Source organism: Indicator indicator, chromosome 9 (genome assembly GCF_027791375.1).
Source record: "Indicator indicator isolate 239-I01 chromosome 9, UM_Iind_1.1, whole genome shotgun sequence".
Lineage (NCBI taxonomy): Eukaryota > Metazoa > Chordata > Aves > Piciformes > Indicatoridae > Indicator > Indicator indicator.
This window is the reverse complement of record NC_072018.1, coordinates 627,556-641,182: the sequence shown is the minus strand read 5'-3', so window position 1 is coordinate 641,182 and position 13,627 is coordinate 627,556. Positions and strand designations below refer to the sequence as shown.

Genomic DNA, 13,627 nt, shown 5'->3' with positions numbered 1-13,627 from the left:
CTAACCAGCGTGGGCATGCTCAGTGTGCTCACTGCAAGGTGCCAAACAGCCAGCAGTCACTCCCCTTCCAGGAGGCTGGCTCCTAAAGTGGCTTTGGCCACAGCAACCCCCTGAGTGCTCCAGGCCTGGGGCAGAGTGGCTGGAAACTGCCAGCAGAGAACACCCTGGGGGTGTCAGCCAACAGCTGGCTGGAGATGAGGCAGGGGGTGGCCAGGTGGGCAAGTAGGCCTCCAGGTGCAAGAGCAGGCCTGGAGGTGCAAGATTAGGTCCTGAGGTGCAGGATTAGAATCACAGAATCACAGAATCACAGAATCAGTCAGGGTTGGAAGGGACCACAAGGATCATCCAGTTCCAACCCCCTGCCATGGGCAGGGACACCTCACACTACAGCAGGTTGCTCACAGCCACATCCAGCCTGGCTGCAAAAACCTCCAGGGATGGAGCCTCAACCACCTCCCTGCACAACCCATTCCAGGCTCTCACCACTCTCATGGGAAAGAACTTCTTCCTCACATCCAGTCTCAATCTCCCCACTTCCAGCTTTATTCCATTCCCCCCAGTCCTGTCACTCCCTCACACCCTCAGAAGTCCCTCCCCAGCTTTCTTGGAGACCCCTTCAGATCCTGGAAGGCCACAAGAAGGTCACCTCAGAGCCTTCTCTTCTCCAGACTGCACAACCCCAACTCTTTCAGTCTGTCCTCATAGGAGAGGTGCTCCAGCCCTCTGCTCATCCTGGTGGCCCTTCTCTGGACACCTTCCAGCATGTCCATATCCCTCTTGTAATAGAGGCTCCAGAACTGGATGCAGTACTCCAGGTGGGGTCTCAGCAGAGCTGAGCAGAGGGGGAGAATCCCCTCCCTGGCCCTGCTGGCCACACTTCTCCAGATGCAGCCCAGGCTCTGCTTGGCTCTCTGGGCTGCAAGTGCACATTGACAGCTCAGGTTGAGCTTCTTGTCCACCAGCACCCCCAAGTCCCTCTCCTCAGGGCTGCTCTCCAGCCAGTCCCTGCCCAGCCTGGATTTGTGCTTGGGATTGCCCTGACCCAGATGCAGGACCTTGCCCTTGGCCTTGTTGAATCTCATGAGGTTGGCTTGTGCCCAGCTCTGCAGCCTGCCCAGGTCCCTCTGGATGGATCCCTTCCCTCCAGCCTGCCCAGGTCCCTCTGGATGGATCCCTTCCCTCCAGCCTGCCAGGTCCCTGATGGATCCTTCCCTCCACCCTGCCAGGTCCCTGGATGGATCCCTTCCCTCCACCTGCCATGTCCCTGATGGTCCTTCCCTCAGCCTGTCAGCAGCACCACACAGCTTGGTGTCATCAGCAAACCTGCTGAGGGTGCACTCAATGCCTCTGTCCATGTCACCAACAAAGATGTTGAACAAGCCTGGTCCCAGGGCTGATCCCTGAGGGATTCCACTTGTGCCTGGCCTCCACTGGGACATGGAGCCATTGCCAGCCACTCTTTGGGTGCAGCCATCAAGCCAGTTCTGTAGCCATCTCGTGGTCCACCCATCAAACCCCTGTGTCACCAGTTTGGAGAGCAGGATGTGGTGTGGGACAGTGTGGAAGGCTTTGCTCAGGTCCAGGTCAATGACATCAGTTGCTCTCCTCTCATCTGTTAAGGTTGTGACCTGGTCATAGAAGGCCACCAGGTTTGTCAGGCAGGATTTGCCCATAGTAAACCCATGCTGACTGTACCCAATCACCTCTTCACTATTCTTCTGTCTCAGTAGTGCCTCCAGAAGAATGTGCTCCATGATCTTACCAGGCACAGAGGTGAGACTGCCTGGCCTGTAGTTCCCTGATTCTTCCTTCTTACCCTTTTTGAAAATGGGAGTAATGTTTCCCCTTTTCCAGTCAGTGGGGACTTCCCCAGACTGCCAGGACTTTTGGAATACAATAGAATACTTTTGGAATATAATTAGGCTTCGAGGTGCAAGATTAGGCCTGGAGGTACAAGAGTAGGCTTTGTGATGCTGATCTGATGGTTCCAGCTGGAAGTCTGTTTAGGTGCAGCTGATGAAACAGGTAAGGTGAAGCTTTTAAATTCCCACTCAGGACCCCCCCATACCTTGAAGAGCGTCACAGTGATCTCCACGTTCTCAGGAACAGGCCACACCACCACCCCACGGTATGGGTTCTTGATGCCAGGCTGCCAGCTGTGAGCCTAAAGGAAGAAAACAGGACAGTGCCTTAGAATGACTTGTCTGAAGTGCTGGCTGGACTCCACGACAGCTAGGACATGCAGGAAGAAGGTGACATGTCCCCAGCTCCACAAAGGCTGGGCTCTGCCCCCCACGGTGCTGCTCAGGGGGCTGAGGAACACCACTGAGGACAGGCAGGAAGCTCAGACCACCAGCTGGGCTTTTCCTTCACTCAGCTAAAGCTCTTCCTAGATCCATAGAATGGGTTGGGTTGGAAGGGACCACAAAGCTCATCCAGTTCCAACCCCCTGCCATGGGCAGGGACACCTCCCACCAGCCCAGCTTGCTCAAGGCCTCATCCAGCCTGGCCTTGAACACCTCCAGGGAGGAGGCAGCCACAGCCTCCCTGTGCAGCCTGTGCCAGTCTTCAGAACCCTTTCAGGGAAGAAGTTTCTTCTAATCCCCAACCTAAACCTCCTGTGGGGCAACCTGAGGCCATTTCCTCTCCTCCTCTCCTCCTGTCACTTATTCCTAGGGAGAAGAGACCAACCCCCATCTGGCTCCAAGCTCCTTTCAGGGAGCTGTAGAGAGTCAGAAAGTCTCCCCTCAGCCAACCTTTTCTCCATTCTGAACAATACCAAGGTGTCTTGGGGTTGGGTTTTTTTTGCTTTTTTCACAGGATCAGAGGCTCACAGGATGTTAGGGGTTGGAAGGGACCTCTGGAGATCTTCCAGTCCAAGCCCCCTGCCAGAGCAGGACCAGAGAATCCAGCACAGGGCACACAGGAACACATCCAGACAGGGCTGGGAAGGCTCCAGAGAAGGAGACTCCACAACCTCTCTGGGCAGCCTGCTCCAGGCCTCTGGGACCCTCCCAGGGAAGAAGTTCCTCCTCCTGTTGAGGTGGAACCTCCTGTGCTGCAGTTTCCATCCCTTGCCCCTTGGCCTATCCCAGAGCACAACTGAGCAGAGCCTGTCCCTGTCCCCTCCCTCCTGACCCCCAGCCCTCAGCTATTGATAGACATTGATCAGATCCCTCTCAGCCTTCTCCTCTCCACACTAAACACCCCCAGGGCTCTCAGCCTCTCCTCCCCAGGCAGTGCTCCAGGCCCTTCAGCATCCTTGCAGCCCTCCCTTGCACTCTCTCCAGCAGATCCCTGTCCCTCCTGACCTGGGGAGCCCAGAGCTGGATGCAATATTCCAGGGGAGGTCTCAGCAGGGCAGAGGAGAGGGGGAGGAGAACCTCCCTGGCTCTGCTGGCCACACTCCTGGATGCAGCCCAGGCTCCCCTTGGCCTTCTTGGGCACTTGTTGTCCACCAGTACTCCCAGGCCCTTCTTTCCTTTTTTATTATTATTCTTTTAATTCTAGAGCAGCACTCATTGTAGTTTTGTATTCCTCCCAACACTCAAACTTCAGATTAAGCCTGGGATTGTTCCAGGGAAGGTTTAGTTTGGAGATTAGAAGAAACTTCTTGCCTGCAAGGGTTCTCAAAGCCTGGCAGAGGCTGCCTGGGGAGGTGGTTGAATGCCCATCCCTGGAGGTGTTTCAGAGAGGCAGAGCTGTGGTGCTGAGGGCCATGGCTCAGCTCCAGCCTTGGCAGAGTTAGAGACTGGTTGGACTGGAGGATCTTGAAGGGCTTTTCCAAGCCAAACCATTCTGTGAGAACAAATTTTTGGTGCAATGAGGTTAGCAGGGTCTGTGCCTGAGGGTCCCTGAGGTAACCTGGGCAACTTTAAACATGAGTTTGCTATGCACCTAAGTGGGAAAGACCAAGCTGGTGCAGCATCCCCATCCAAGCACAGGAAGACACCAACTCTTGCTGCTGTGTAGTCCAGAGAGGAGGCTTCCATCTGGCAGCCCCATCACACCTGCCTGCTGACACCGAGCTTGGCCAGCTGGGCCCTTCCCAGAGCCTGCAGCATCACAGGGACCTCCAGAGGACTGCCTCTTACTCTGTTCCCTCAATCCTCCCAAAGCAGAGCTCTGTAGCTTAACTGCAGGTAACAAGAACTACTAAGGCAGCAGAGACAAAGAGGATCAAGGAAAGGAAGAGGAGTGGGGAAGATGTGGAGCTGAGCAAAGGAGAAGCTGCTGGCAGACCCCAGCCTGCAGAGCCACCAAAGAAGAGAGCCCTTCCTGTCTGCACAGCTACACAGGCACCACATGCTCACTCCCATCCCTTTCTCTTTATTTGCTTGCAGAGCTTTGCCAGCTCTCCTGGGGCTTTATCCCAAGGTTCTCCATCTTTATTGTTCTGCTTAGAACCCCAGCTCCCAAGGATGCCTGCCCAGATCAGACATTCCAGTCAATGTCTAAGCTCTGTGCTCACAGAGCAAACCCAGACACCACGACTTGGGAGAAAGGGATTTGAGAGTAGAGCAGCTTCTGGCAGGCAGGAGGCAGTAAGACAGAGCCAGGCACATGCTCAGCTGCCAGCCAACCTGTCCTCCTGCAGCAGCCAGGAATGGCGTGGAAGTCTCCTCCCTGGGGGTGTTCAAGGCCAGGCTGGATGAGGCCTTGAGCAACCTGGGCAGGTGGGAGGTGTCCCTGCCCATGGCAGGGGGTTGGAACTGGATGATCTAGAAGGTCCCTTCCAACCCATTCTATGATCCTGCAAGAGAAACCAACTCCTCCTCCACAAGGACACCTCTGTCCTCTCTGCAGACAGCAACTCCCAGCAAAGCACAGGGAGCTCAGGACCTGGCTGAAATCAGGGCTTTCCTGCTGGCTTTGGGCAACAGGGACAATGATGTCAAACCTGCCAAGTCAGACCTCCCAACAGTGATGGCCTGCTCAGCCGGGGAGCGCTTGTTCCACTCCTGCACCAAGCCAGAGGATCAGCATTCACTGGGCAAGCAAAGCCCTTTATCAGCACTGCCTCCCCCCAGCAGCAGCATGAGGAGAAGCACAATGGACACACAGAGGGACAGAGTTGGTTTCCTCTCACTGTGACAGGCACAGCACTCAAAGTACCAACCAGGAGGCAAACCCCAGCTAATGAGCTTGGAGAGCAAAGCTGTGTTGTGGTCAGCTGGACAGCTGCTAAATCCTCCTCTGGCTTTGACAAATTAACACAACACACAGCCTGACACAGAGAGAGAGAAAATCACAACCCCCTCTGGGATGTGGGAAGGGGAATGGAGGCTTGGATTAGATTTGAGGAAAAATGTCTCTGCGATAAAGGTGGTCAGGGATTGGAAGAGGCTGCCCAGGGAGGTGGTGGAGTCCCCATCCCTGGAGGTGTTCCAGAAACCTATGGCCACGGCACTTGAGGCCATGGTTTGGTGGCCATGGTGGTGCTGGGTAGGTGTTGGACTGGGTGCTCTCAGAGGGCTTCTCCAACCTTAATCATAGAATCCTAGAATGGTTCAGGGTGGAAGGGACCTCAGAGCTCATCTACTCCAACCCCTGTCATGGGCATGGACACCTCCCACCAGCACAGGCTGCTCAAGGTCTCATCCAGCCTGGCTTTGAACACCTCCAGGCAGGAGGCAGCCACAGCCTCCCTGGGCAGCCTGTGCCAGAGTCTCACCACCCTCACCCTGCAGATCTTCTCCCTCAGCTCCAGTCTGACCCTGCTCTGCCCCAGCTTCAAACCATTCCCCCTTGGCCTGTCTCCAGACACCTTCAGCAAAAGTTTCTCTGCAGCCCTCCTGGAGGATCCCTTCAGGGAATGGAATGTAGATCTGAGGTCCCCCTGGAGCCTTCCCCTCTGCAGGCTGCACACCCCCAGCTCCCTCAGCCTGGCCTCACAGCAGAGCTGCTCCAGCCCTTGGAGCATCTTTGTGGCCTCCTCTGGCCTCACTCCAGCAGCTCTGAGTCCTTCTTCTGCTGGGGACAGCAGAGCTGGAGAGAGGATTGGAGGTGAGGTCTGAGCAGAGCAGAGCCAAGGGGCAGAATCCCCTCCCTTGATTCTAAAAGGAATGGCTAAGAACAATGGCAGTTTACATGCAGATGGAGAGGAGCAGCACCCTCATGGCAGGCACTTCTCTGCTGCCCTTTCCTGAAGTTCCATCTGGCCTTTTCAGCTCCAAAATCATAAGGCTTGACTTTGCCATCTGAGCTGGATCAGGCCACCTCCTCAGAGCAGAAGTGCCAACACTTCCAGGCAGGGCACTGCTGGCAGGGCTCAGGGGAAGCCAGGGGCTGCCCCTCTGCACTGGGTTTCCCCCCTAACCCTCACCTCTCACTCCATTCCCCATGGGGCTGTGCCTTCTAGCCCCACATTTTCCTTATCTCCTGCCAGTCTTCACTGACCATCTGCCCTCACCTGCAAAGCCAAGGCAGGAGAAGCAGCTCAGCAGAAGTGACCATCAGCAGCAGGTGCCTCACCCACAGCCCTCCCCTTGTTGGTCAGTGCAAGGTCAACTTCCCACCCTCCAGCAGCTCCCCACTCCCTCCCAGCTCAGTGTCCTCTGCAAACTCTTTGAGGGTGCCTGGATCCCCTCAAACAGGTCATGGATAATGATGTTAAAGAGAACTGAGCCCTGGGGAACACCACTGGTGAACAGCCCCCACCTGGAGTTGTCTCCATTCCCCAGCACCCCCTGGGCCCTGCCATCCAGCCAGGGTTTCACCCAGGGAAGCTTCCCCCCAGCCAAGCCATGAGCAGCCAGGTTCTGCAGGAGGATGCTGTGGGAAGTGCTGTCAGAGGCTTTACTGCAGTCCAGAGGCACAACCCCCACAGCCTGGCCCTCATCCACTCCCAGGTCACCTTGTTGCAGGAGATGAGGTTCACCCAGCAGGACCTGCCCCTCAGGAGCTCCTGCTGGCTGGGCCTGCCCAGCCCATGCTGCAGAATGGCACTCAGGGTGACCTGCTCCATCACCTTCCCTGGCACTGAGGTCAGCCTGGCTTTATCTCTTCCTTCTTCCCCACCACCTCACCTCATCCTGCCTCTGTCGTGCAGGATAACTGCCAGGTACTCTGCAGTAACTGCCAGCTGCAGGACCCTGGAGCTGACCATAATATGTGAAGGCTGCTGCAAATTCTGGAACACTCTGGAATGCTGGATGAAGAACAGCTCCCTGGAGCCAAGCCCTCACCATTGGTTTTGGAAAGCAAGTCAGACACAGACCTGCCATTGTCCCTCACCTGCAGCCCCAGGAGCTGCTGCTTTTCTTTCCCTGATAAAACGCTTTCCAAGTGCCCAGGAGCAGAGCAGCTCTGCTGTTTGTCTCTGTGACAAGGTGTGCAGGCCACAGAAAGCAAGCAGGAGCTCACTGGTGCTGAAGGCTGCTCAGCTTGTGAGGACAATCCCTACCCTTCAGTGGTATCCAGGCAGGACACAGAGACAGGAAGAGGAGGGGGGAAATAAATAAATTCAGTAAGAACTGCAAGAGGAGCAGCCAGAAGGAGGATCCTTCCCCTCTGGTGCCTCCATGCCAGCAGTGTGGCTTGTGCTGTGTCCCACCAAAGCCAGACCTCAGCTGGGGACAGCCAGAGGTCAGTGCAGTCTAGCTGCTAACAGACCTGCCGGGAAAGGAAGGGACTGGGAAAAACTGCTGATTTCCCCCCCACCAAAGGAAACCTCAGCTGTCCCACAGCTCAGGGTCACAAAGGGAGGGGACAAATTCAAGGCTGCTGCAGACTGCAGCTTGCATGCCCACGATCATTTTGAGATGGTGTGCTTGGTCTTCCAGGTAAAGAGCAAAGCTCTGGGATGAAGCCCAGCAACCCCAGCATGTGCCACAGAAGAAAGCTGAAAGCCCTGGGAATGCCAGGCAGCCTCTGTTCAACCCACTGCTGCCAGGGTCCTGCCAGGGCAGCCGTGGACACCAGCAGGCTGCCACAGGTCTGCATTTCCTCACACACACTGTGGGCACCCACCTGGGACTGCTGGCATAGCCCCAGAGAGCACAACCTCAGCTGCCCCCAGCCCCTGATGCCTCCTCAGGCTTGCTCTCAAACAGGCACAGCCACAGCCTCAGCCTCCTCCTTACACACAGACAATCACAGAGCTGCTTGGGTGGGAAAGCCCTTCAAGCTCACCCAGCCCAACCAGCCTCTAACTCTGCCAGGGCTGGGGCTAAGCCCACAGCACCACAGCTCTGCCTCTTGGAAACACCTCCAGGGATGGGCATTCAACCACCTCCTGTGCCAGGCTTTGAGAACCCTTTCAGGCAAGAAGTTTCTTCTGCTACCTGATCCATGATATTTCTTTTCCCCAACCTTGCTTATTCACTGACCACAACAGATGGATGTTCAGGTGAAGAGCTTCTTCCCCTTCTCCTCGGGAAGTTTCTTGCCTGCTTATTTAAACAAACCAACCAAAAAAGTGACTCCTGAGTCCTTTTACTCATCCCTTCCTGGGGCATTCATCACTGCACCTCAGAAGTGCCCTTTATGGGTTAAATCAGAAAGAAGAGGATTATGGCCCCCAGTGTACAAGCAACTCAAGACCAGCCAGTGTCCACCAGCTGCTGTGGTCTGCTTCAGTCAGCCATGACCTCACTTTATAGAGATCAAGTGTTTGTAAACAAGTGAAAGGTGGAAGCTGAGAGGATGGGGCTGAGCTCTTCCCAGTGCTTCCCAATGATCAACAAGGGGCAACAGGCACAGACTGGAACCCAGGAGGTTTCACTTGAACCCCAGGAGAAACTTCCTTGCTGTGAGGCTGCTGGAGGCCTGGAGCAGGCTGCCCAGAGAAGTTGTGGACTGTCCTTCTCTGGAGATTTTCTAAACCCACCTGGATGTGTTCCTGTGTGCCCTGCCCTAGTTGGACTAGATGGGTTGGACTGGATGATCTCTGGAGGTCCCTTCCATCCCCACCACTTTGTGATTCTGCTGTTGTTCTGACTTCCAGGGCAGACTTGTTTCACCCCAACTGTAATGATGACTCCTGCAGGTCAGGCTCCATGCCCCATGCCCCCACAAAATGGAAAGGTTCATCACACCCTAGCTTTAACCCTCCATCTAGCCTCAGCCAGGAGCTGTGTGGATGAGGACAGGGCAAAATGGAGCTTCTCAAGGCAGCATTGGGCCACATAAAAGTGAGTCAGTCCCTTCTTCTCCAGTCCTAGACCTTCTTTAACAACTCCCTTCAACCTGGTTATCTGTGAAGCAGTTTTGCTCATGTTCTGCTTTACCACTGCCTGCTGACCCAGGCAGGAGCACTGCAGGCAAACGATGTGCAGCCACCTTAGGAAAGGTTCTATCAGATGCCTACAGTGGTCCACAGCAACCATCAGAGGGACTCATCCTTGTGTTGACTGCTTACAGAATCACAGAATTAACCAGGTTGGAAGAGACCTCAGAGACCACCAAGTCCAACCTGTCACCCAGCACCATCTGATCAACCAACCCATGGCACTGAGTGCCTCATCCAGGCTGATTTGAAACACCTCCAGGGATGGGGACTCCACCACCTCCCAGGGCAGCACATTCCCATGGCCAATCTCTCTGTCTGGGAAGAATTTCTTCCTCACATCCAGCCCAAACCTCCCCTGCACAGCTTGAGACTCTCTCCTCTCCTTCTGTCACTGTTGCCTGGGAGCAGAGCCCAACCCCCACCTGGCTACAGCCTCCCTTCAGGCAGTTGTAGAGAGCAATGAGGTCTGCCCTGAGCCTCCTCTTCTCCAGGCTAAACACCCCCAGCTCCCTCAGCCTCTCCTCACAGGGCTGTGCTCCAGACCCCTCCCCAGCCTTGCTGCCCTTCTCTGGACACCTTCCAGCATCTCAACATCTCTCTGAATTGAGGAGCCCAGAACTGGACACAGCACTCAAGGTGTGGGCTGAGCAGTGCTGAGCACAGGGCAGGATGACTTCCCTGCTCCTGCTGGCCACATTCTTGCTGTTGCAGGCCACAGACACTTGCAACCTGACCCAGCAGCTCCCAGAGTTCTGTTGCTGAACTGCACTGGGGTTGGAACTGGATGATCTTTAAGGTCCCTTCCAACCCAAACCATTCTGTGGACCCAGAAGATTCCCTGAGTTCCACAGGCCTGTTGTGGTACACACCCAGGACATCAGCCCATCCTCTTACCACTGGCACCTCAGTTTTGCATGATGGATCTCCCATTGTAAGAGAGACAGATAGTTAATGGAGAGAGTCTAGCAAAGGGCACTGCCTTGGTTTGACTTGGGTGCCTTTGAGCACCATAACCTCCAGAAGTCCAGGAGGTGGACCAGAGAGTGCAATGTTTGTTATTTCATTCCCAGAATGCCTGCATCCAGCCTTTACAAGGGGACAGCACGAGCTGCCTCTTCCCTTTCTCCTCTCCCTTGCCTCCTGTTGGCTCTGGGGGAGGGTTTTGGCCTTGAGCAGCCTGTCAGTGACCTAGGCCAAGCTAATTTTAAGCTGCATCATTTCAGGCCTGGGGGGAGGGGGGGGCAGTAGCAGGGCAATATGGGCCTGGGATTTTGCCATGAGATTTTGCTGGAGGCTGGGGAGAGCTTTGGCTAAATGGGCTTCTATATTAAGCCCAGACTATGGATTTTGTGTATTTTATATGCTTTGCACTGTAGTATTAGTTGTGAATAGCACTTCCATTTAGACTTCCAGTAAGACTCTCTTTTTCTACCCAATCTGGTGTGGAGTTTTAATTTAACTACTTTAAGAAGAGTTAGAGAGACTGTCCTGCTCCCTATAAACCCAAGGCAGGCAGGAAGATGTTTAAGGGACTGGTCATCTGTCACAGGAGGAAAAGCTGAGGGAGCCCAGGCTGCTTGGCTTGGAGGCTTTGGCAGATCTTGGAGATGCACAGCAATGCCCAAAGGGAAGGTGCAGAGCAGGCAGCCAGGACCTTGTCGCTGTGACTGTGGTGGCTTGCAAATTCCCCTCCCCAACAGTCACTTTGCCAGCCCAGCTCAGCTGGAAGCAAATGGAAGCTGTGTTTACAAGCCAAACTACAATCTCCAATGGGATGCAATGGATAGGTACAAAATATACAATATTTACAGGGAATTACAGTTAATAAACAGCACAAGAACCCCTCTGGCCAAAGACCAGGGGAGTTGCTACAGCTTCTCCCTTCCCTGCCTCTCCCTTACCCCCCTGCACACAAGGGACAAGAGAGAGAAGCAGAGAAGTTGGTAGCAGTCACAACCATGCAGCCAAGGTCAATCAGAAGCCAGCAGAAGCACCAAGTTAGGATCTCCCAGCCCCAGGAAGTGAGAGGAAAGAAAGAAAATGTTTTGGGAAGCAAATCTTATGGTAGATGTCTCTCCAATGAGATTGGTTAGAATTATCTTTATTTTCCTTCTTACACCCAATAGTGATATTTGTTTACATTCTACTACTTTCTGCTCAAGATCTGTAAAAAAGAAATTTAAAGGCATAGCCTAAACCTACCACAGCTACCCAGTGACAGAGCCAGAGGTAGTGCACACAAAGTGAGGCAGGAGGTTTCTTCTCAACATCAGGAACCACTTTTTCATTGTGGCAATGACCAGGCCCTGCCACAAGTTATCCTGAAAGGTTGTGAGTCTCCCACCTTGGAGGTACTGAAAAGCTGTCTGGACACAGTCCTAGGCAGTCAGCCTTAGGTGGCTCTGTTCAAGCAAAGGAGTTGGAGCAGGTGACCAGTTAGACATTGGAATTATCTCCCAGGGAAGGTGGTGGATTCCCCTCACATTGGACAGTTGTCATATTCAGCTTGACAACATGCTGCCCTATCTCATTTCAACTCTGGTATTACCTGGAAAGGTTGGACCCGATGACCCCTGGGGTCCCTTCCAACCTGGGACCTGCAGAGGTCTCTTCCAACATCAACTGCTCTGTGTGTCTGTGAACTAACATGAGGATATCCTTGGTTATCTGTAACCAGCTGGAAAGCTCAGAACAGAAATCCCAACCTCTGAAGAAGTCTTTACAGCATGTTAAGACCTCCTCCTTCTCCAGGAGGCTGGAAACCATGGCCAGTTATTGATGAAGCTGAAGACCATGACCAGTTATTGATGCTTTGTACTCCTTGAGCCCAGCGCCCACCAGAAATAACATCAAAGAGGAAACAGTCATCTGACTTGCTTCCAAGAAAGCAATTAGATGCAAGAAATATGCCCAATAAAGTATTTCACTGGTGTGATGACTAAGAGATCAAAAACATTTATTGATCTCCAGCCTTGGACCCAATCACAGCCACTGCCTCAGCTTCCAAATGAACTCCTTCCTCTGCCCAGGCCTCAGGGCCACAAAGCTGCTTTCCACATACCTCTGTGGGATCTCAGCAGGCATTTAGTTAGCAAAAGACTTTTCTGAGTCTCAGTTTATCCAAGAGCTGCTCCTACTGCCTGGTGATCAGAAGAGAGGACACATCCCAGAACTTTATAGCCCAGCCTGAAAAAAGCCTCTGTCCCACAAGGCTGTGCTGGTGTTACCAAGCCCTCTGCTCTCAGGGAAATGTTGCCATGGCATCAGCTGCCTTGGGAAGGACCTTAAAGATCATCCAGTTCCATCATCCCCCTGCCACTGGACCAGGTTGCTCATCCAACCTTCATGACAAGAAAAGTCACAAAAAGAGGATTAACATTAAAAAACCACCCCAGAGTCTCTCCTGAGTATGGCAGAAAACCCTGGGTCACATTTTCTTAACATTTAAGTTGTTCAGGACACCTCTGCTGTGGGTCTCCTTTTTCCACTGTCCCAAAGTTCTTGGATGTGTCAATTTGAGTTGCATGCCTGCACCCAATCAAGGAGCTCAGACTAAGGCTGAGTTCCAAAACTTCCCCACTGGCCAAAAGCTCTACCAAGGGTAAGAGGCTGTGGGGAGAGGGAATAAGCAAGCATGGCTGAATTGTCTCAGAGAGAAGAGATGCTCCTGGAAGGGAGGACACCAGCACACACTCCTGCTCCCTTCAGACCTGCCCCAGTGCTTGCACAGGAACCACAGAATGGTAGGGCTTGGAAGGGACCTCTGGAGATCACCCATTCCAACCCCCAGGCCAGAGCAGGGTCATCCAGAGCAGGCTGCACAGAAAAGAGTAAATGGGAAAGTTGAATGAACCCTACAGAAATAAAAATCCTGTAAAGATGAAGATGTAATGACAGTCAAAACCTACTTACAGGCAGGTCAGTGTATAATCAAAATCTGCCACATGGTACCACAGCAAACCTTAAATACTTCAGCAAGGAAAAAAGTGTCACCTGTGTCACACTCAGATACATGTGACACTCTTTTGTTATTATCTCAAGAACCAAGTAAATGTCATCATCTGGGGAGTCTTGAGCTCCAGAGCATGTTTGAAATGAAAGATTTTACACCTTGCCTGAAGAAATTGTATTCTTCTCAAGCACAATTCAAAACAGCCCTAGTTCTCCAGTACCATTGCAGCTCCACTCTCTTTATATTCTCTAGTGTTACCATATGCTTGGCCTAAAACCAGGAATTGCTTTAATCAAGGCTATTGTGGTCTTGTACTTTTGGAATTAGGAGATCACCAAAGACCAAGTTTAGTATTATGATAATAACTAGGACAACTTTGGCTTAACGGGGAAGTAAAAATTCTGACGAATGAGGATACATCTATCTTGTGCCAACTGGTTAAG

General features: G+C 53.2%; 1 protein-coding gene across 1 annotated transcript in view; it reads right to left on the bottom strand.

Moving 5' to 3' along the window:
* Positions 1-13,627, bottom strand: part of EHBP1 (EH domain binding protein 1) — a 273,205-nt gene that overhangs the window by 238,845 nt on the left and 20,733 nt on the right. The window contains exon 2 of the mRNA XM_054383732.1: positions 2,069-2,164. Within this exon, the coding sequence (XP_054239707.1) occupies positions 2,069-2,164 (96 nt within the window). The remainder of the gene's footprint in view (positions 1-2,068; positions 2,165-13,627) is intronic.